The sequence below is a fragment of the Ischnura elegans genome, chromosome 10, assembly GCF_921293095.1.
Source record: "Ischnura elegans chromosome 10, ioIscEleg1.1, whole genome shotgun sequence".
In the NCBI taxonomy this organism is placed as follows: Eukaryota; Metazoa; Arthropoda; class Insecta; order Odonata; family Coenagrionidae; genus Ischnura; species Ischnura elegans.
The window spans coordinates 74,988,422-75,009,928 of record NC_060255.1 but is presented as its reverse complement, the minus strand read 5'-3'; the positions used below and the strand labels follow the sequence as shown (position 1 = coordinate 75,009,928).

The following is a 21,507-nucleotide window of genomic DNA, read 5'->3' as shown; positions in this document are numbered from 1 at the left end:
TTGATGATGACTGAAATTGATTGAAAATAGTTGTGGATTAATGAGAGGGGGTGGTAGTCATCGCAAAATTGAAAAGAATGTCACCTTTACAGTGGTTCTCAAATTAAAGTTTTTATTTCTCCTGCTTAACAAATATTTTTTTTAAATAATTAATGAGCATCTAAAAGCCACTTGCCTAATCATATCAGACCTCAGAGGCATTGCCCCTGAGACGTATTGAATACCATCAAGGCGCCGCAGAAAGTAATGAGCCGAATGAGTAAGTTAACAAAATATTACGGCAAAGACTCAACTACCTGTTTCTCAAACAAAGTTCACACTCTGATCTGGCCTTACCATAATAAATGTAATTCAATGCTATGTTTGGTATATTTTCACCAAACTATGTATCTGTATTAGTTTGTACATTTATATTAAATGAATGAAATTTAATGGACTGCACAAATGGCTTATTGTTAAAAATGTTAGTTTCTGTAATAGTTAACAAAATATCTTGCTGATTTGCTTGTATCACTTCATCTTTTCTTGTTTTGATTGTATTACTTAAAAAACAGTCTGATAAATACTGCTATATATGCACGATACGGATGATAATTCTCTTGTAAATTTATAGAATGCTCTTATGGGGCAGAGTAGCCACCAAGTTTGTGACAAATTTTTGTTCAATATTCTGTGTTTGGATCATGAAATAAAATATTTTCTCTCTCTCTCAAAGTAATGAACCCTAACACAATGGTCAAAATCCACTGCAGGATGGAATCACAGTCAGTATTGAATTTAAAAAAGTGGAAATTGACAAAATTCATCTTTCATTTGAGCAATTAAAAGTTTGAGCATGTATATTATGTCAGAGTCATTACCAGTGAGAGGTGCTGAATACCACCAAGGCAAAGCAGTAAGTAATGAGCCACAACCCCTAAAATAATGGTCAAAATCCGTTATAGGACAGAACCATGGTCAGTATTAAATGAAAAAAGTGGAAATTTACAAAATTTTTTTTACAAAAGAGGCAAAAATTCTGTGTAAAATTTTTATCACTTGAGCAATCAAAAGTTTGGGTACATATCATAGAATTGGGTGTGATCTTTCTTACCAATGAGTTCTCCACTGGCGCATCCGAGCCAGCATCGTCTGTGTCGCCATGCGCTTCGTAGGAGTTGGCGCTGCTAGCCCCGAGCTCAACCCTCCGTTCGTCCCCTCCCTCGAATACTCCCCCACCCTCCTCATCGAACCCCCCTTGCCCCTCCCCATCTTCCTCCCCACCCTCCAACTCAATGTCCTCCTCGGAACATTCCGACGACAGCTCATCGCCCCCGAAACTCTTCTTCTGCATTGTTAACATGGCCAACATGCAAGAGGCACCATGGGTTAGCACATACCGACAGGATAAAACACAAATTTCTGTTAGTAAATCACCCATTAATGCAACATTTAGGTTAAACGATGTTAAAAGAACATGCCACACCAGGCAAGGTTCATGCACTTAATCCCTTTTTTTTGGAACAATGTGCGCTGAAGGTGTGACCCAATTTCAAAAGCCAATACAAATAAAACAAAGCCTTCAATTCTCAAATCCCCATTTCCACAGGATAATGAGTCTTTGATTGATTATCACCACACTTGCTTTGGTGGGGAAGGAGCTTTGATAACGATAAAAACACTCATTATAGCATGTAAAACTTACAGATTACCATAGTGGTCACCATTAAATTAACTATTGGCAACATTTGAATTGTTAACCTGGTTTAAAGTAGAGATGTGCGAATAGTATCCGCGAATACTCGAATACCTCGAATAATAGAAAGTATTCGATATTCGAGATCTCGAATAGTTATGCTAAAGGTACCGTCTCGAATACCTCGAATACTTTGAATTTCGCGTCATACACTGTCGCTCGCACGTCGTTGGTAGTTGACTCGGAAAAATGAGAACTCAAGTCGTTTAGTGCATGCAGCGCCGTTTTAGGCAAGCTGACGAAATACATCAAATTCACGGGTTCGAGCGGTGAAAAGAGTTCGACGTGGGGAACCGAAATTGATCGGATGAAAAAAATCCGAAAATCCCAGGTGTCCCCCATCAGGAGAACCTCAGTTCCGTGGGATAGCAACATTGGCGCATTTCCCACGATCCGCTATCCCCATCCATTCAGCGTTCGCCCCACCCCCTCAGACGATTTCCTCTTCCCCGAAAACAAAAAAAAAGTCCCGGCTCGTGCAGGGATCGTATTACGAAGACCTCAGCTTTGAAAAAAATATCAAGTTACCGGAAAATAATAGAATCGTGTTTCACCCTTCCCTCTTTCTCCCCACTGACCGCATCCATCTTTTGATAAAATGAGAGGAGGAGTTTGCCGTGTGTCTTTTGTGGCTAATAATGACAGGCACTTATTTTGAATCTTCCCCAGGAGATGAAACTACCATAGGGAGGAACTCAGTGCCGTGGGATAGTGACATTGGCGCATTTCCCACGATCTGCTATCCCCCTCCATTCAGCATTCGCCTCACCCACTCTTGAAGATTTCCTCTTCTCCGAAATCAAACAAAAGATCCCAGCTCGCGCAGGGATTGTATTACAAAAACTTTAGCTTCAAAAAATATCAAGTTACGCGAGAAAAATAAAAACGTGTCTCGCACCCACCCCCTTTTCTCACCCACTGACCTTTTTCTACCTACCTGCTTCGAATTTCCCCCTTTCTCGAGGTCAACTGCTGCATGAGTCATCTACTAGCCCGAAAGGTGTCTAACAATGACTTTCGGCAATTGTTATTACACATTTATTGGATTGAAATATTAGTAATGTGCGCGAAATTTAAAAAAGAATAAGACCAAACACGACATATTTCTGACTTTATTTAAGCATTTTGCGCAGGAAAATAAATACCGGGAAGAAGAAGAAATACGACGGAGGCGTAATGCTCAAATAGGGTGGTTTCCTATTATTTTTTATTGCCTAAATCGAAATATTAATACTCCTGAAGTACGTATTTAACGCTTTTAGAGTTTTATAAGACGATATCTATTTTCGCGATTAAATTAAAAGTGAAAATTTTCAAGCGCGCGAAAACGCGACGGGTAAGTATGAATGCCGGGAAAAACTCCGCGTGACGTCGTTCTGGTTCCCGCTGCCGCAAGTGAGGTGACCTTGGGGCGAGGCTCTGAGCGATATTACGACGCAGGATGCTAGCAGGTAGCCGAGTACCATGCTAGCTGGTAGCGCTTGGCTTAAATAAGGATTATTAATACCTTATCAAACAGACTGTGTGATTATTAAGACATGTTTCCCTGAGCTCTGTGCCTCATGCATGCATTGGTAACCTCAGACGATGTAAAACTCCGATCCTCTCGTGTAGAAACTAGGTCCCTGTGATGTCACGTGGAGTGGCATCGCATAGGCGCCAATCTGGCCTTTTTCAAATGAGGTAAAATTGAACATTGTCATTAGTCTAAACCGGTATTTCTAGAACGAAATAATTTGTATATTATGAATACACTAATGGTGGGTAACGAATCACAATCAATACCTTTCGTTTTCTTTAATGAAGGAAACTACCCTATTGTTTACATAAAATTAAAATATTCCATTAATCAGCTAAATTCCTGTTTGAATCCTTTAAAGGCAATCACAATTACTCGCCAAAATCTTGGGTTTCCTGCTGCATAGGCGACCTAGTCAAGCATTTTCACATTCATCGTTTAGTATTCGAGGTATTCGAAATTCGAGGTATTCGAATATTCGAGCAATGATTTAATATTCGAATTCGATATTCGAATTCGAGAAATCTACTATTCGACCCATCCCTAGTTTAAAGCCCAAAAGGATTTTACAAAGATAATTCATCAGAGCTCTAAATCGTTCTCCCATAAAAATCTAATTCAACTTCCTTGTGAAACTGATGCCATGATTTCCATGTAGGTAATTTATCAGCAATGAAGTCCACATTGATTGCCAATATAGATTTATAAAAATATTTTACCCAGACTAGTAATGGAGCAAATGATATTTATCTTTCCAAACTTTTGTTCAGACTTCATGTTACCACACCACTGGCACCATCAATTTTAGTGCATGAATTCACTAATAAGACTTTCAACGGTTATCGTACCACTTCTACAAACAATATGGCATGGTATTCTGAAATAGGTAATTATGATAGTAAAATGATAAAAATCATCCCACTGGAAATATCATCTGGGTAAATATATTTTAAAATTTCACATATACTGTGCCAAATAATGCAATTTAAGCCATACTATATGTATAATTATCTCACAACCCCTATGAAAAAATTGTATAAGCTTGTTTCAAATTTTTATACATTCTTATACATTACCATGGCTTAAATTGCAATGCACACATTACCATGGTAATTTATAAGAATGTATAAAAATTTGAAACAAGCTTATACAATTTTTTCATAGGGGAAATATCAGTGAAAATATGCACTATGGACCAATAAAGTTTTAGGGCAAAGGAAGTAGCACAAACATCACTCTCATTGAAAATTTAGCAGCCTCTTTAGGTATATTAATTTAATGCCTCAAAACAACAAAGGAGAAGTAACGCCAAGAATGAGGAATTTATGGAACATGCTGAATACTGAAACTAATTTCATAAAGTAGCCAAACCAAATTGATGATTTAAATATTTTTCCACCAAAATGCTCCCTCCAGATTTATCTTAATGACTCCACACCAGGTTTTTGATAAGGATGTTCATACAGTAAGAGACATGCTAACAAGTGCATTTGTTCCCTTTTAACTCAGAAAATAAGTAAAGAATATATGCCTAAAATAAACATGCTTGATTACTCTGAAGAAAAGAATTCATAAAGAATTCCCTTGCTTTTATGAGGTGGAAGTCATGGATCATATAGCATATGATATAGGTGTTCAAAGTTTGATCTACAGGGGTGGTGCCAAATACTGTCCAATGAAAAGGCAGTGCAACTCCATTTGCTGTCAAACTTTCTTGGCCCATTGTGCATATAAAAAATTATTAATTGGAAATACAATGAAAATCCCATCAACAAGTACCCAAGCATCTACCATATAGCTAACATTCGACCTATCACCAATAAATCACAGATTTCTTTGTGATATCAAAGCAACTAAGAACTGAAATGTGCTGTTTGAAATCAAAAAATTATTTTCAGCAGACACTCTTCGACAAATAACATGCAAGAGACACCAATTAGTTCATATAAGGTTAGTAATGCTTTAAGTCACCCAAATGGCAAAATATGCCTCAAATAACATTTTACCCTGTATAATTAGCATATAAACCATTTCCTCACCCAAACACAAGAAATCATTTGGCATATACTAACCTGATACACTGCACTCCATGGGCGATAAATGACCATTCTAAATCTATGCTACTGCAAGAGATGAAGTAACTTACCAAATCACGTATTGGCACACTTGCAGCAACTATGTCCTTCTCTTTATCCTCCACTTGGAAGGGCTTGCTTGCCTGGCTGCAGTAGGTTTCCCTCTGCAGAAATTATTTTGGGACAGCATAACATTAGGATTGAGGACCATGCATCACATAAAAATCATAACTAAGAGCAAGCAACAATAAAAAACATGTCCATCATTACATCAAAATCCACACGTAAACTCAAACTTAGTTGAGGACTAAATAATTAAACAGAACACAATTTAAAGTGACCAAATAACATGTCAGTAAAACAGAAAGTTAGAAAATAATATCATGCTCTAAAAGAGTAATAACAGCTGTCTAAGAACAGTTTTTTGATAGAAAATTGTTTCAATGCCAAAATAATCATACATAACATTCAAACCATATCGCCATTAAATAAGAGACATGTATACATGATGATATTATAACCAAATGTTATCTTAAAAACAAAAATTATGATTACAAATGATTGCCCTCATACAGAAGAGTATGTATATCTATGTATCTTAAGTTATCACTGAAATAGAGCTAAGATATTCATTCAATTTTCAATCTGAGATAGAAGTCAACAACAAGTGTTCCCCTGTTTCTACCTATTTAGAAAATAGATTTAAAAAGCCACTTCTAACTGCTCAGCTATAATTTTAAACTCTCAATAAGTCTTCTTAAGTTGAGAGATGTATTCACAATTCTTCTCCATTTGCCATACCAGGCAAACTCCATGCACTGAATCCCTTCCAGAGCAATGTGCACTGAAGGTATGACCTGATTTCACAAGCCAATTAAGAAAGAAACTGCCTTAAGCTCGCAAGCCAAATTCCAATTGGATAATAAGCCTTTAATTGACTATCATCACACTTCCTTAGAGGGCAAGTAGCTTTTCTTTGGATACAAACTTCATTGATATACTTGACCATCATTACATCAAAATACACAAGTAAACTCAAACTTAGTTGAGGACGTAAATAATTAAACAGAACACAACTAAAATGAATTAAGTCATTATGATGAATCATAGATGAGCAACTTTTGTTTAAATCTATTTCGTAAAATGTCCTGCCGAGCATTGCCTTATTTTCACAGAATTATTTTCACTGGCAGCAAATGTAATGCAGCTACCTACAGGGAAAAGCGGAGCTTTTATCTGTGGGTAAGATGGGAGAATTACCGACAGCCCCTATCAAAATAGAATGACTTTGGGCAGTAAAGAGAAAAAGGAAATGAGAGAGAGTGTAACAAAATTGTCATGACAACATTGTCGAAAGAGAGAAAGGAAAAATATCATTTTCCTGAAATTTTCAAAATATATTATCCCTCATCATACTACTTCTCGTGAATATCATGTAGTTTTCATTTTTTCAAAGACTGAAGATTTGAAAAAAAAATTACAAGAGGGTTGAATGTACAATAATGTATTTCCCGCAATTTAATGTACATATCTGAATGTATGATACCTATAGCTGTGGGATAAATCATAGCCAGCCATATCTGATGGACTATCTCAGAAAAATTAATTTATTTTTATTTAATAAATTTTACTTCATTAAACCTTTCCCTGTATTCAACGAGTACCTATTATGTATTGTCATGGGTAGGCTATTTTTCTATCGGCATAAAAAATTGTCTCCATAGTTTGTATATATGTTTCAAATCACTTAGCACCCAATAATAAAAGACAAGTGCAGTATATGTAGAGATTAAAAAATAACAGTTAATATATAAATTGGTGAACAACTACAAGCAGAACTTACCAGTTCCTGTAAGGATATTCCACTAAGACCTTCTTCGTCCATCATTTCTTTGGCCTCATTCTCTCCTTTGGGAAATCCTGAGCCCAACTGAGATCCCATGTTTGACTGCGAATTCTACGTACATGCCAAAACAAAACACAATATGCTTCAAACTATCATGCACTTAGGAAAACAGACTATTCACACACACACACAAAACCAACTAATTACCACTGGATATTAATACAAATGCAACAAAAATTAATTAAAGTCACATAGAAAACATGGATGAGAAGACAACCATTTGGAAATCTGTTGAAATTTCATTTTTACTCCAGATGACTTCTTGTTCATCAGAACTTAAAGTTTCACTTCCAAATCAACCACCGTGGAAAGTCTCCAGCAAAAAATTAGTAAAATAACATTATTAATGCATTGTGAAAGCAACTCCCATCTTCTAACATCTGAAGCTACAAAAATGATCTCTCCTTATCTCTTGTTCGATTAAGATTTTTTTTATGAGTCACAAGTAGATACCTATGACTTTGAAAGATAATTGATAGAGATAAGAAAATCTTATCAAACTCTGTCTGAAGATGAGGGAGGAAATAACATACTCTACCATTAATGCTTCCTGATAAGCCAAACAAATTCTTGATTAATGGCTCCCCAAGGGAGCATCTATGTGAAATTTACTTTTGCTCTAGGGCATTTCATATTTTTATCATTTCATTTATTGTTACGGGATAATTAACTTTCTAATCTTGTACATATATTCCTATCAAATTTCCTACACAAATGCACATGCAAATTAAGGTTGAAAAAAAATCTTAATTTTGGGATAAAGAAATCAAGTATAAGGGATACATGCACTCTTAAACACAGAATTGCTCTTCAGGGAAACACAAACTACTAAACATGCCAAAAATGAATAGAAACACAAAGGGACTCAAATTACCTTAGAATTGATGCCAACATGATAAGTAAATTTCTTAAGACTGGGGTAATTTATGGGCACAAAATAAATAACCCTGGTTATAATGGTTACCTCTGTTCAGATATGGAAAAATTTACCTTATAGTAGGGCATTTATTATGCCTAGTAGATGTTAGCATAAATTTCAACACCATCTTTTCGACAACCAAAAAGAAACATGATGTACTGTCAAAGTCAATACCTATATTATCCTGGAAAAAGAGCTCATTAAAACATGTGGTACACATATCCTTTATAATATGACCTAGAGATATCACATGTTATCAGTATAATACTTTATGAAGAGTATACTGAAAATTGTGCAGTCATCGAAGATATTATTTGCTGGCCATTTCATCGCTTGTTTAGTAGATATCCAACATACCACTGAAAAGTTTTCCTTTTCGGCATCAGACTTCTTCCCTTTCTTAGTCTTCTTCTTGCCATCTCCGGAGTCCTTTTTGACCTTACGAGTCCCCGCCTTCTTGGGTGCCTCCCCATCTTGAGCTGACTCTATTTCCACCTTCTGCTCCTCTTTCTTCACCTTGATGAGCAAAATTGCCATTATTTTTCAAGAATAAAGGATTGCAATGCATGAAGGCAGTAAAACATTGGTGACAGAGCATTCGTGATTAAGCATTGAATTTTAATTTGCCACCTTACTGTACATTACCCAAAATGTTAGCATAGAAGAGTGAAAATATTTTTTTAACTAAAATTAACAAACCAATTAATGGCTTGAAATAAAAGAAATCAAGCCTCATTATGCTTGCCAGAAATAAAGGTCATTAAGAAGTAATTGAAAGTAAGACATAAAATTAAAGACATCTACCCAATTTTCTGAGCTTTAAAAGAATGATGTAATCGCCATAGATTAATAATAAAAAAATTACAGAGAGAGGTAAATAATTCTCTGCCAACCTCTGTTGGATAACAACTAATTAATGGCAAGCAGTATATAATCAGTATCTCAGGCATAAAACTGAGAAAACAATATCTTTAAATACTTCATCTACTATTATAACTTCACCTGAATCAAACTAAATGCATTCATAGAATAAGGCAAAATCTTACACCTTTTACATGAAATGTTGTACGCACAACAATGAGAGGTGAGAGGGTAAATAAATTCTGGCGAATGCATTTACTTTTGACTCAAATCATTCTGTAGCTTACATTGTTATTTACGTTCACATCCACTTTATCAATAACTTCAAGCCACAAAGAAGCTAACTGCAAGGTTACTAACAGCAAAATCAGCAGGTATTGAGGGTTATAACTTAAAGAGGCCAAAAATGTATGCATAACACTTATACACTAGTACTAAGAATTAGCATTAAATTGCTACTAGTCTATATTTTGATAGGGTAACAAAAATTACATGAGTTAACTAAACACATCATAATATAGTAATAACATCTTTAAGCTTTGGCTTGGACTGAAGTTAATTTTATGCTATTAATTGCTAAGTCTTTCATAAAATCAACATCAAATATAAGAGCATAGCACTCAAACATGTACCATGTTTTAAACACTAAGGAGAATATTATACACGTATTGGTAAATTTACATTGAATCATGAAACATTTAAAGGTAATTAATACAGCAGCACTAGCTATTTGTGCCCTTAAGTGAGAAGAGATTTCATTTGAGCAAACAATATGATTAATTGTGCACACAGCAAACATAAGTTAATCCTTAATCACAGCACTTTTGAATCAATGAAGAAAAATTCATTATTTTTATGTCATTCCACATATTTCCAAAAAAAGTATCTTCTAAGAAGTAAGATATGTGCATACTTATTCAACTAAACAGCAGTTTAGTTGAATAAGTATGCACTAAGTATGCATGAGCCATTAATAAGGGTTCTCCAAAGATGGCTCATTCCAGCATAAAAGTTTTTGACATTTGTAACTTCAATCTTCTCTCACTTAGATGCACAAATTTCCCTAAAACTTAGTCAGTTGCCACATGTTTGCATGCTTTATAAATCAAAAATGGATTCATTTTTCTAGAAGTCTAATTGATTCTCAATAGCTTATTAACTAATTCCCATAATAACTTGATTAAAAAATGCTCAATATATAAATACAAGGAAGGACAGCAGACCAGATAAGTTTATAGGCAGGGCCTTAGGACCTTAAAGTAATAAATAGGTACCTACAGTGCCTTCTCAGCACTGTGCCATGGGATTCCAACTAAAGTAAGGAAACCATATTCCACTCAATAAATGATATTCTTTCCTAGAAGATAGTTTTCCTTCTAGCTACATAGGAGGTGAAATTTATTTTCCGCTAACTTACATCTTCACTTTCAATGCTGAAGTTGCTATGACAGTAGGGGGAAAGGCTCATGCCAGAATAGGCCATTAAAGCAAAGATGCAGTTCTAAACTCAATTGATAAATTAAGTCGTAATTTTCCATCACTATGTACAAAGTATCTTTTATCAATATAATTTGTCTAGTGAACACCTAAAAATGGAACATTTCAATTAATAATTATTAGAATGTCGAGGCTGCATCGGCTCAAAATTGGGTCATTTGATCCACTTCCACTGATGTTTTGATAGTCAAGTCATCTCTTGTCTTTAAAACTCAGCATCAAATTTTTGGGGGAGGAGGTCATCAGTTGGATTCAGAGAGTATGAAATACCCCCCTGGAAGAGAGGGATATTTTTACAGAAGAGTGTGCTACAATCTATGATACAGTGCTACACTCTATCATAAATACAACTCAAACTTCCTCACGTTTGGGAGTTGTAGCTATGCTTTTAAACATACACTCCCTTTATTTCTTTACAAGGATACAAAAACTATAAAACTAATAAAAGTTTTATAAAATTTTTGGGGAGGGTAATGACCCCTGTGATCCCCCCTAAATCCACCTCTGGGCTATGTCCTTGCTTGCAAAATCTAGGGCCACGAAATCTATTCCCGCCTACATAAGTTCACTGAATTATTTTCCTAATATTTTCATCTCCTATTTCATAAGAGGACAATTTCCTCCAAGAAGAGACTTTAATTATTTAAGCAGAAAAAAATTTCCTTACCCTGGAAACCAATGACACAGTATTTATAGAAAATTGCCATAAGTAATTAACTGGGGAATTTTAATACAGCTCAATATTTCCTGATAAAAATAATGTTTTTTCATTATTTTTTGTGAAGATGTAAATCAATATTTAAATAGTCAACTCTCACCAAAATACTTGAGAGATATAAGATGACTTCTACTATGGATAAAAATTTCTGGAAAGGGCTTCAAGAGTTAGAGGGACTTGAAAAGAACCTTACCGTTTGAAACTGCTTACATAAACTGAATTAACACCAATCAATATTTACCAGGAAATACATTCTTTGGTATTCTCAATAAACCACTGACAAAACCAAAGGAGTGACTGAGAGAAAAACATAATTTTTACATTTAAAGGAAATATTGAGTTAATTCAGACACCGTAAGTTCTTATTACAAATTACTGCTGAGGCCGTTTCACAAAATTACAAATATGTTTTCTTCAACTTGTTCACAGACTCCATATTATACCAACATCTTCATCAGAAAATTCATAACTTAGATTGTTGCTGATGACATGATTTTGACGCAATATAGAGCCCGTGAAGTTATCATCGTTGGCACTTTTAGAAACGCCCTCACAGCATTGCTCTCTGATCTAACATCGACAATACAAAAACGTGGCAACTCTATTATGGTTAGTAAGTAAGGCCCATCCAGCTAGAGGACGGGCAAGCACACTCACGACAGCATTCCAGTCAACGAGCGAGGGTCGGGATGCGGGCACACCACACTCAGACGACACCACATCCACATGCCGCTGCCTAATCGTTCCGTCGGCCGCGTCCTCGGCCGCCGTGAAAGAGCTCGGGATCACCACTTTCCCGATAGGCATCGCGATCTCCTCGGCGGGCTCGGGCGTCGAAGTCTCCGGCGCAGGAGACTGCGACTGCTCGCTCGTTAAAGTCTCCGCCGCTCGGGGCGGGCTCTCCTCGGTTGGCGACCCCTCCCCGCCCGCCATACCACTCCCCACCGCCCCCGCCACCGCAGAATCCGCGCATCCCTCCACCTCCAGCACCTCAACCGGGTGCACCACCTCCTCCTCCTGCACTTCCTCCTCCACGACCCGCTCCGGCTCCCTCTCCTCCCCCACAAACTCCACCTGCTCCCCTACTAGCCCTTCCACATCATCGTCTTCCTCCACCACGGTCCCCTCGAACATGTTCATCGCTCGGGCTCCCTCTGAAGTCGACTCTGGTGAGGCTTCCTCGTCTTCATCCGGCACGCCCTCCACCCTCACCCCTCCCACGCACTCCCAGCCGTCATCGTCCGGACTGGAGACGGCGTCGCCGCTCAGCGGGCTGGCCGGCACTTCCTCCAGCGGCCTTCCAAGGCCCAGTGGACTTGGGGCCATCTCTTCCATGGGACTGCCCAGGACTAGGGGACTGGTTGGTACCTCTTCCAGAGGGCTTCCAAGACCCAGTGGACTGGGCGCTAACTCTTCCAGAGGGCTTCCAAGCCCCAGAGGACTGGGTGCAACCTCTTCCAACGGACTTCCTACACCTAACGGACTGGGTGCCACCTCTTCAAGGGGGCTTCCCATTTCTAGGGGACTGGATGGTACCTCTTCCTGCGGGCTTCCGAGGTCCAGTGGGCTGGGAGGTGCTTCCTCCAGGGGACTACCAACGTCCTGAGGGCTCTGCACCGCGTCCTCTTGGCTGTCCTTGCCCTGTGAGCACTCCGCAACCGAAGTATCGTCCTCGGGCGTAGATGGCGGCGGGGTATCAACGCGGATCTCGGGGATATTGACGACACCGAAGGCCTTTTCCTCGGTGGGCGGCGTGAGCATTTCGAAGGCGGAGTCGTCGGTGACGGTGGTGGAGAAGTCGACGAGGGAGAGGTCCGCGGGGCCGATGAAGGGCACCCTCCGGTCCCCACCCAGCACGCCTTCCACCACCTCCGCCACCACGTCCTCCACTTCCACCTCCGCCGAGGCCCATGGAGCACGACCCGAGGGCACGACCGCCTCCTCAGGGCTCGGTTCGTCCTCCGGGGTCATTACATCTTCTGGGAACTCGGCGGCTACGCCGCAAAATGGGTCAATCGCCCCCAAGGGGGAAGGGGGCTCGGCAAAATCTAAGAGGAGGTCTGAGGGAGGAGAGGCTGGACTCCCAAGGATCTCCTGGGAGACCGTGGGTTCTCTGGACTGTTCCTCCTCCTGCTCTACTTCCTGTACCGTTTGTTCTTGACTTGTTTGCTCCTGAACAATTTGTTGCTGACTTATTTGCTCCTGAAGTATTTGTTCCCGGACTATTTCTTCCCGTTCTTGCTCCTGCATTTGTTTTTGTTCCTCCTCCTCGTCTGCTGTCGTCGCGGAACTTATTCTAAGCGCTAATTCTGACTCAATGAGTTCCTGGAGGGATGCGCCATCTTCGGTGGCGGGGAGTTTGAAATTGAGTAAATCTGGAGCGGCGGGCCCCCCCTCTCCCTCTTCCCCCCCAACAACACTACCACTAGTACTACCCTCGATGCCGTTTTCGGTCGTGTTAGTGTCTGACGTCACATTGTTAATGAATCCATTGTTAGAGGTTGTTTCGGCCGTACTTACGCCCTTCTTGGCTACGTCGGCCATCTTGGGATCTGAAATGGAAGAAAGAATACAAATTATCAGTCGGTCCCCTAAAGAATGTGGTTCATAAATCGATAAAAATAATTTATACTGATTAGGTACGGTACTCAACGACGAAACAGTTCTGATTACGAAGTAAACCTTACGAGTTACTCACTTAATCCTATGCATAGGAGTATATACCTATTAATACCCTATAAAGAAGGACAGTAAGACATTATAGGCGAGTAATTTCATAGTTTTCGGATTAATCAAACTAAAAACACATCTTTAATCGTATAGAGGTAAAAACGCTGAAAGAAAAGCATAAAGGGGCAAGAAAATGAATCCCAAAATATAATATCCAAAGTTCATATAAATCATGAGACGAATAAAATATATTTTTAAGGTCATTTTAAATCGATAGGTAATGAATAATTTGCATAAGATTGAGATAATAAATGCACGAAGAAATAAGGGGCCTGGAGACATCGATAGCACAAAAAACCTAGACTAATAGGAACGAAGATGACGAAGTGAAACCTATGAATAGTAAACGGGAATGATTGAACCCCTCCCCAAACAATGAGATGAAATTACGCATGGGTTGACATGAATTAATAAATCATGAAATTAATTTTATTTTAATAGAATACTAAGATTAATTGAGAGTTTTCCACACTGAATTCTAAACGATTTTCCAAGCAGATAGACACCAACTAAATGGCGTTGGAAATTATCTAAGTTGATTCCCTGGACTGTCTTATCCAAGTAATCTCCGTTTTGAAACAAACCTTTTTAATAAATTATGACAAATTTTTAAAATAGTTTTGTATAAGAAAATTATACTGGTAGATATACAAAGTCAATAACGTGTCTTTGTGTTTAAAATAATGATTTCATTGGAGCAAGATGACATTAGTTGGTGATGCACCACAATAAACCGTTTCTAAAACACATACAAAGGGAGAAACGGATGTTTCCATGCTATAACAAATTACGTAGCGAGACATTGATAATTCAGCATGTAAAATGAGCCCACGAAATAGCTACCAAGTGGAGAAAACTGGTCAATCGTGCCTTCCGCAGGCAGCATGTCTCCACTTATGTGTGTCAAACAAGCGTTGTTGAAATAAGAAGAGAGAAGAGTGAGTTGCCGTCTCTAAGTGGATCTAATGTCCCAGATCGCCACGGAATGGTGGCACGCCTGATTCTGTTCATCGCCTTTCCCTCCACGCCTACCATACCAACCAACAAGAGTTATTCAATGTCAACCTGCTTGATGCAACACAAAAAGAATAATCTTTTTCAATTAAAATTTATCCAAGTGAGCACAATTACTTCAATATCTCCTCACTCTAAAAAGAAAATCTAAGTCTCCATTACTCTTTTTCACGCACTCTGATATCTTCTTTTAAGAGGAATTACTCATTCATAATCAAACAATAAATGTATTCATAGTTTAAAATTACGTAAATATAGATTCCACCATTATGCAATGAAATGCCTCATAGCTCGAAATTATGTAACGTAGACTGTTAATGATGACCTAATATATCGTGGGTATGTATTGTCGAAAAATGTGTATCGTGAAGAAGGCATCTTTTCTGACCAATCCGTTAAAGTTAAAATGTCGAAAAAATAATCAAAGTCGTCATATTTTGAAAGTGAAAAAAAATTAAAACCCTTTCACAAAGAACATACGCATAAAATATATCAGATGTAAACATTATTCCAGATAAAACACTTTTAAAAAGGAGTAAAATCTACAAAACACTGGACAAGCTGTTATTGCTATGCTAAAACTCGCTTGGTGTGATAAATGTCAGCGTTCAAGCACCGCTTGAGGCACGGGCGTAGATTAATTTCTTGGTCACGAAGAGATTTCGCTTAGAGTAATCCCACCGGTTTGTGTACTGAAAGAGCTCACTCGAAGTTACAATCGGTGGTACACTGTCTGCCGTTATTAGTGTTTTGAATTTCTACGCAATAATATTCTATATTTGCGTCGTAAATTCATTGCCGCTCCATGACCGAAACTATGAGAAAAACATGAATTTCAGTTATCACGAAGTGGAAATAATTATGCTTCTATACAAAGTATCGTCGAATATATACGATAAATTGATTAAGGCTCAATCAAGTAATATATTTCCAGGATATCATGAAATCAGCGGTTTCGAATTTTTGAATTTTTCGAATGAAAAAGTCAGTAGTCATTTCTTGGTCTCAAGGTATTGAAGATAGTATGTAGAACTATAGACCTATCTTCTTACTCCAGTATTTTCAAAAAATTTAGAAAAATTGGTAAAAAAGGCTGATGAAATGTTTGGACAAAATCAACTTCGTTAGTAGTGGACAATTTAGGTTTAGAAGTGGAATGAGTGCTGAATATGCACTAATAAATCATATTCAGAGTGTGCAGCGCTTTTCACCCCAACGAGCTCACAGAAAATTTGTTCATAGGTATTATAAAGGCATTTGACACATCAAACCATAATATAATTTTTTAAACTATATATAAACGTAATCCTGGCCACAGACCTCCAATGGTTTAATAGTTATTTAAACGCAAGCAGTCAATGTGTGCATAGAAAATTAATGTAGCGAGTTAAAAATAATAAAAGCAGCTGTCCCGCAAGGATCTGTGTTTGGTCCCATACTATTTTTAATGACCGCAAATCATGAAAAAAGACACCGGATTAAAAATAACAAGGGTATTAGAGCAAAATAAGCCCTGGCATTATGACAACTAGGAAAGAAGCGAACTCAATTTCAATAAAGCTGAGGAACTAATTTTTAATGCATTATTTATCTATGGATTGCCGTTAATTTATGGTAAAAACCCGCCTTAATCCTCATTATCCAAATTTTTCATGCAGTTTTTCGCAATTACCTTTATTTCATCATGAACTTATTATTCCCCGTAGATATTTAGATTTGTCACAAAATTGTGCTTCTAATGAGTGCCGTCTTAACAACGCCTTGTTACAAACAGCTTAGCTAGCTAGAAAAACGGTATATATCCTTAAGAGCCCACGTTAAATTATCCAAATTTTACCGTCAAATATCTCAAAAACGACACATGGAAATTCTTATTTCTTTATTACTGGAGAGTGCGTATTTCAAAGAAAATGTGACCACTGTTTCATCAAATTCTTTTTACTGCTACCAAGGTGCCCTAACTACACTAAGAACAACTTTGAAGCACCCAGGCAAAGTCTCATATGGCCGCAGCAAATGTTTGAACTTCTCTCACTGCACCGTTCTACCGGATACGAGGGCGGAAAAAGGAAAAACACGTCGCAGGGCGAGATAGTAAAAAAAATCAGAAAGTTGAAAGAGGAGGAAGAATGAGTGTGAGCAGGTGCCGGTTCAAGATGACGTCACCGAGGAGTTTCTCGAGGAATCGAGACGACTAAGATTACGTATAAACGACATGTGCGCGGAACGTTTCCCCATTGAAAGATGGGACGGCATCGTGAACGTGGATACAGGAAAGAATGAACTTAGTAAGATCAAGGACATCCATTGAAAACGTAACAGAAGCTATGATTTGATAACACTTTCATCAGTCAACAAACCTAAGATTGGTTCGATGCAATTCTCCACTCAACTCTCGTATCAGCTAATATTTTCACACCTATTAATTTGTTCTCTTTCACTTTCTTCTTCACCTGTTCCATATATAAGTTTTCCTGGATATCACACAATTAATTACACCACTTATTTTTTACAGAGCGCGACCCGAGTATCAATGAATTATCATCATCTTCAAGCGCAAATTAATAATAGTATAAAAAATAATAAATAATATATTAAAATAATAATAACAATACTGTTATTATTATTTAATCAATTAAAATTTATTTAATTAATAATTTAAATTGTTAATATTAATCAATATCATAATTTGCGCCAGAATATGTTGATAACTCATTGAAACCCGGGTCGCGGTAAGTGGTATAAGTAACTGTGTGATATCCAGGAAAACTTAAATTGGAATACCACAAAGTTAATCAAGAGTTAGTGAATTTTGTTCAATATATTTCATTCGAGGCTTCTCTTCTTTCCTCCTCTTCCTAAGACTTCCTCGTTCCTTACTCGGTCTGATTGAGTGGTCTTACTTGGTCGAATTGATCCTTCATTCATTCTTTTGTAGCACCACATTTCGAAGGCAGCCACCCACGATTCCTCCGCTGTTGTCATTGTTCATGCCCCACTTCCGTAGAGAAGCATAGTCCAAATGTAAGTTCCGATAAACTGTTACCTTACTCCTATGTTTTAATTTCCCGCAGTAAGTCAGTGGCTTAGCGAGGAATATGTTTTGGGGGGGGAAGGGGTGGCCTTGGGGTCGACCTTCCCCCCCTCAGATAACAGGAGATCCGGGAAAATTTTTGAAAAATGACATGTTTGGAAATACATTTTACATCATTTTGGCACTAAAAATTTAACTTTAAGCAGATGCAGCTATAATATGTCAAAACTAGACAATAGTTTTAAATAATTTTTTATTCCTCTGAGGCTTTGGGAGGGGGATACATCCCCTCATCCCCCTCCCCCCATAGTTACGCCACTGTAGTAAGAAGATTTTTCTTTTGGTGGAATGTTCTCTTCGCCTGGACTATTCTTCTGATGATTTCTTCCATACTTCTCCCATCATGACTAAAAATATTTTCTCAAGCGGACCCAAGGCAAACAATTCATCGAATATATTATATCCATGAGGTCGCTTAACCCATTGAATCTACCCGAGGTCTTTTTTACGACAAGCTAGATAAAATGCCAGCCATTCGTGGGGAAAAATTAAGGATATTGTCTCACTCCAAGAATCATTTGTCGATCCAATCATATAGTTTTGATACTTCTCATTCTGCTATTTCGTACATAAAAAATAAATTTCCGTTAAAATATACTTTAAATAAGTTAAAAAATCAATTTGAATTTTTCGAATTGAAATTATTTGGAGTGATAAATAAAATGGAACTACGGCGTTACTATTCGTAAATGCCGCTTTATTATAAAGCTATATCTGAGGAAATCCTACATTATTAAAAAGAAACAAGAAGACTAAATATCATGCTTATTAAGCAATGAATATTTAACGCTTTTTAGCAATTTTAGTTGGTATAAGCGCCTTTTGTTCACGAATAATTAATTAACATGCATTATTAATGAACTAATGACTAAGATAAAAACCTAAAAAGAGATAAGTAACTCAATATATGACGCACTACTTCATTTTCCAGTCAAACATTTTTTGTCTTGAGGTGGTTTACATTTACTCCACACATTCAAGGTAAAAATCGGTCACATTTGAAGTCATCCCAACACTTCCAATTATATCATAACCTTGATCCCGGTATGTCCTTTGCTAAATATTTTTAACGCTTTTATGAGATTAATTTGCCAAATTCCTAGTAATTTTATTTATTTTGTAATTCATTTGTATGTTTTCCAGATGTATTCCTTTTAATTTATTTATATAAATCATGCGTAACAAGGTTAACATATTAATGTAAAAACGAATATACATCCTGTAACGTAAATGGCACCTGATGATGCCATTTAGGGGTGATACCCGTTTTACTAACATTAAAATTTTGTGGAAAAATACGAATACCTAATGATGAATGCAATTGAATCCCACGATGTGAAGCCTGATAAGGTTAACCATATAAATCTCTTCTTACTTATTTCCTTGAATAATGTAATTTTTCAAGTTTGCGATCACAAAAACTACGATGATCCTGCTACGGAGCTTAACCTTGGTCGTGGATAAAAGCTTAATATTCCCGTGGAACTACAATTTGACTGGAATTTTTCCTTTGATACGTCGCCATTTTTCATGTTCTCTATCACGAGAACGGGAATTACGGCTTTTCCGTCCATCACCACAAATGAAGCACAGCAATCCATTTGAGCGCCGCGTGAAAGGAAGAAAGTCAATAGACCCCATAGATCACCAACACCCACACAAGTTCACGAATAGACGCCGCGGATTCTGTGGAGCTAGTTGGAGAAAAAAAACCTTTCCACTCCAACGGAGCCCGCTTCTCAGTTTCAATTAACTCAGAGGTCGGCCTGCCGCCAATTCACCATTGACAACGGAATTAAAGCCGCTCACGTAACCCTGGAGACGGATAAAAGAATTACCTTCGCTTTAGCTACCAAAGATACAAAGCCAATAGCCGAAAGGTTTTTTTTCCTCGCTAAACAATAGACAAAGGTCTGACGATGACGATTTTCATTTCTTTAGATCCCAATAAAATTTTTTTCTGGGAAGGTCAGTTACCAATTCTAAAGTCTCAATTTATGGAGTACCACGATAACGTTCATTGTAATTTCACATTATGTTCAGGTATTTTATATCACATAAAATAATAGCATACAGCACTAATATTTCAAAGGTAAAGATAAAAATCAATTTAAAAGAATGAAAAATAAATTTCAAACAATGAAAAAGCAATTTCAATGCATAAACACAGTAAAAGTGCATTTTTCTTCGAATAATGATACAGTAAACAAGGCACCGCACCTTTACGAGCGTCGCACAGTGGGCTGAAATCAAAAAAAGCTGGACAAAACCTCGAAAATGGTTTTTTTGAGTGTGGAAGTTGAAACTTTGCACAGTTGTTGCCAACACATTAGTGCATTTTTTGACGCAAAATATTTTTCATAGGCTAATTTTTTATATAAAATACATTGCCTCAAAGTTGAACAAATTTGGCGCAAATTGCCCGCTTTGCATTTTTTTCGAAATTCAGCATGTTTAAAGTAATGTCACACCTTTAGTAGTTATTCAATAGCGACAAAAATTTACAAAATTGTTAAACGGTTTGTTATCATCGATTAACATCAACTTTCACGACTTAGTTGTTGTATTTGTGACCAATACGATACAAAATGGCGGACCCTGTTTTTCGTCGAATTTTTGTGTTTATGTAGGATTTTAAAAAAAGGATCACCGAGTTACCTCGAGATATTTACACCACATATACAACAAAGTATATAGATTATGATAATCGGAAGTACAGCTGCGACCACCTGCGACGCCGAAATTAAGATCGATTTTTCGAACGTGCGGCACCGCCCGCAGCTGGCTGCTGGCCACGGGTATTGCCGTACACGACGGATGTTGGATAGTGAATCATTTTAAGCAAATTTATTGTATAAAAGCTATGATATATTATTACTACATTTATTTTCCTTTTTTTGTAACCTGATTTCTTTACTGTCTTGTAATATTTATCGTCGATGCAGTACAAAATGGTGGACGCTAATTTCAGTAACATTTTTGCCCGTGTGTGGCTGTATAAAAAGAAGGACACCGAGTTGCTCTCAGATATTTACATCGCAATTGCATCAAGCCTTTTAGAGTCTTCATGCACAGAAATAATCTGCGACCGTTCGCAACAAACAAAATAAAATCGATGTTTTTACCGTGCCGCGCAGTCCGCGGGTTCTCCCTGGGCTCATGGAATGTTGTGACGCAGCGTACATTATAAAGCGCTATGAATGCAAAGCCTTTGCTGAGGATATGTTTTATTCCAACATAATTATTACTATTTCATTTCAAGTTGGTTTATTGTCACTTTAGGTAAATGAATTCATTCCTTTATCCATTTTTACTAACTAGTGACTATTTACCAAATTCCCGAATGCAAGCTAGCTGACTTGTAACTCTGACAATTCCGCTAGTGCATTTTAACCCTTGCATGGGTAAAACGGCTATATTAGCCTGCTTCTAACCTCAA

At 37.5% G+C, this 21,507-nt stretch overlaps 1 protein-coding gene across 10 annotated transcripts in view; it reads right to left on the bottom strand.

The window, feature by feature from the left end:
* LOC124166676 (microtubule-associated protein futsch) overlaps positions 1-13,744 on the bottom strand; it is a 78,500-nt gene extending 64,756 nt beyond the window's left edge. For 7 of the 10 annotated variants that reach the window (XM_046544313.1, XM_046544316.1, XM_046544319.1 and 4 more), the window contains exons 1-5: positions 11,888-13,744; positions 8,512-8,670; positions 7,173-7,286; positions 5,401-5,493; positions 1,094-1,327 (exon numbers count right to left, since the gene is read on the bottom strand). In XM_046544313.1, coding sequence (XP_046400269.1) covers positions 1,094-1,327; positions 5,401-5,493; positions 7,173-7,286; positions 8,512-8,670; positions 11,888-13,480 — 2,193 coding nt within the window. In that variant the 5' untranslated portion in view covers positions 13,481-13,744. The remainder of the gene's footprint in view (positions 1-1,093; positions 1,328-5,400; positions 5,494-7,172; positions 7,287-8,511; positions 8,671-11,887) is intronic. The other 3 variants (XM_046544322.1, XM_046544320.1, XM_046544323.1) reach the window with 3 other exon arrangements.
* Between the last annotated feature and the right edge of the window lie 7,763 nt (positions 13,745-21,507).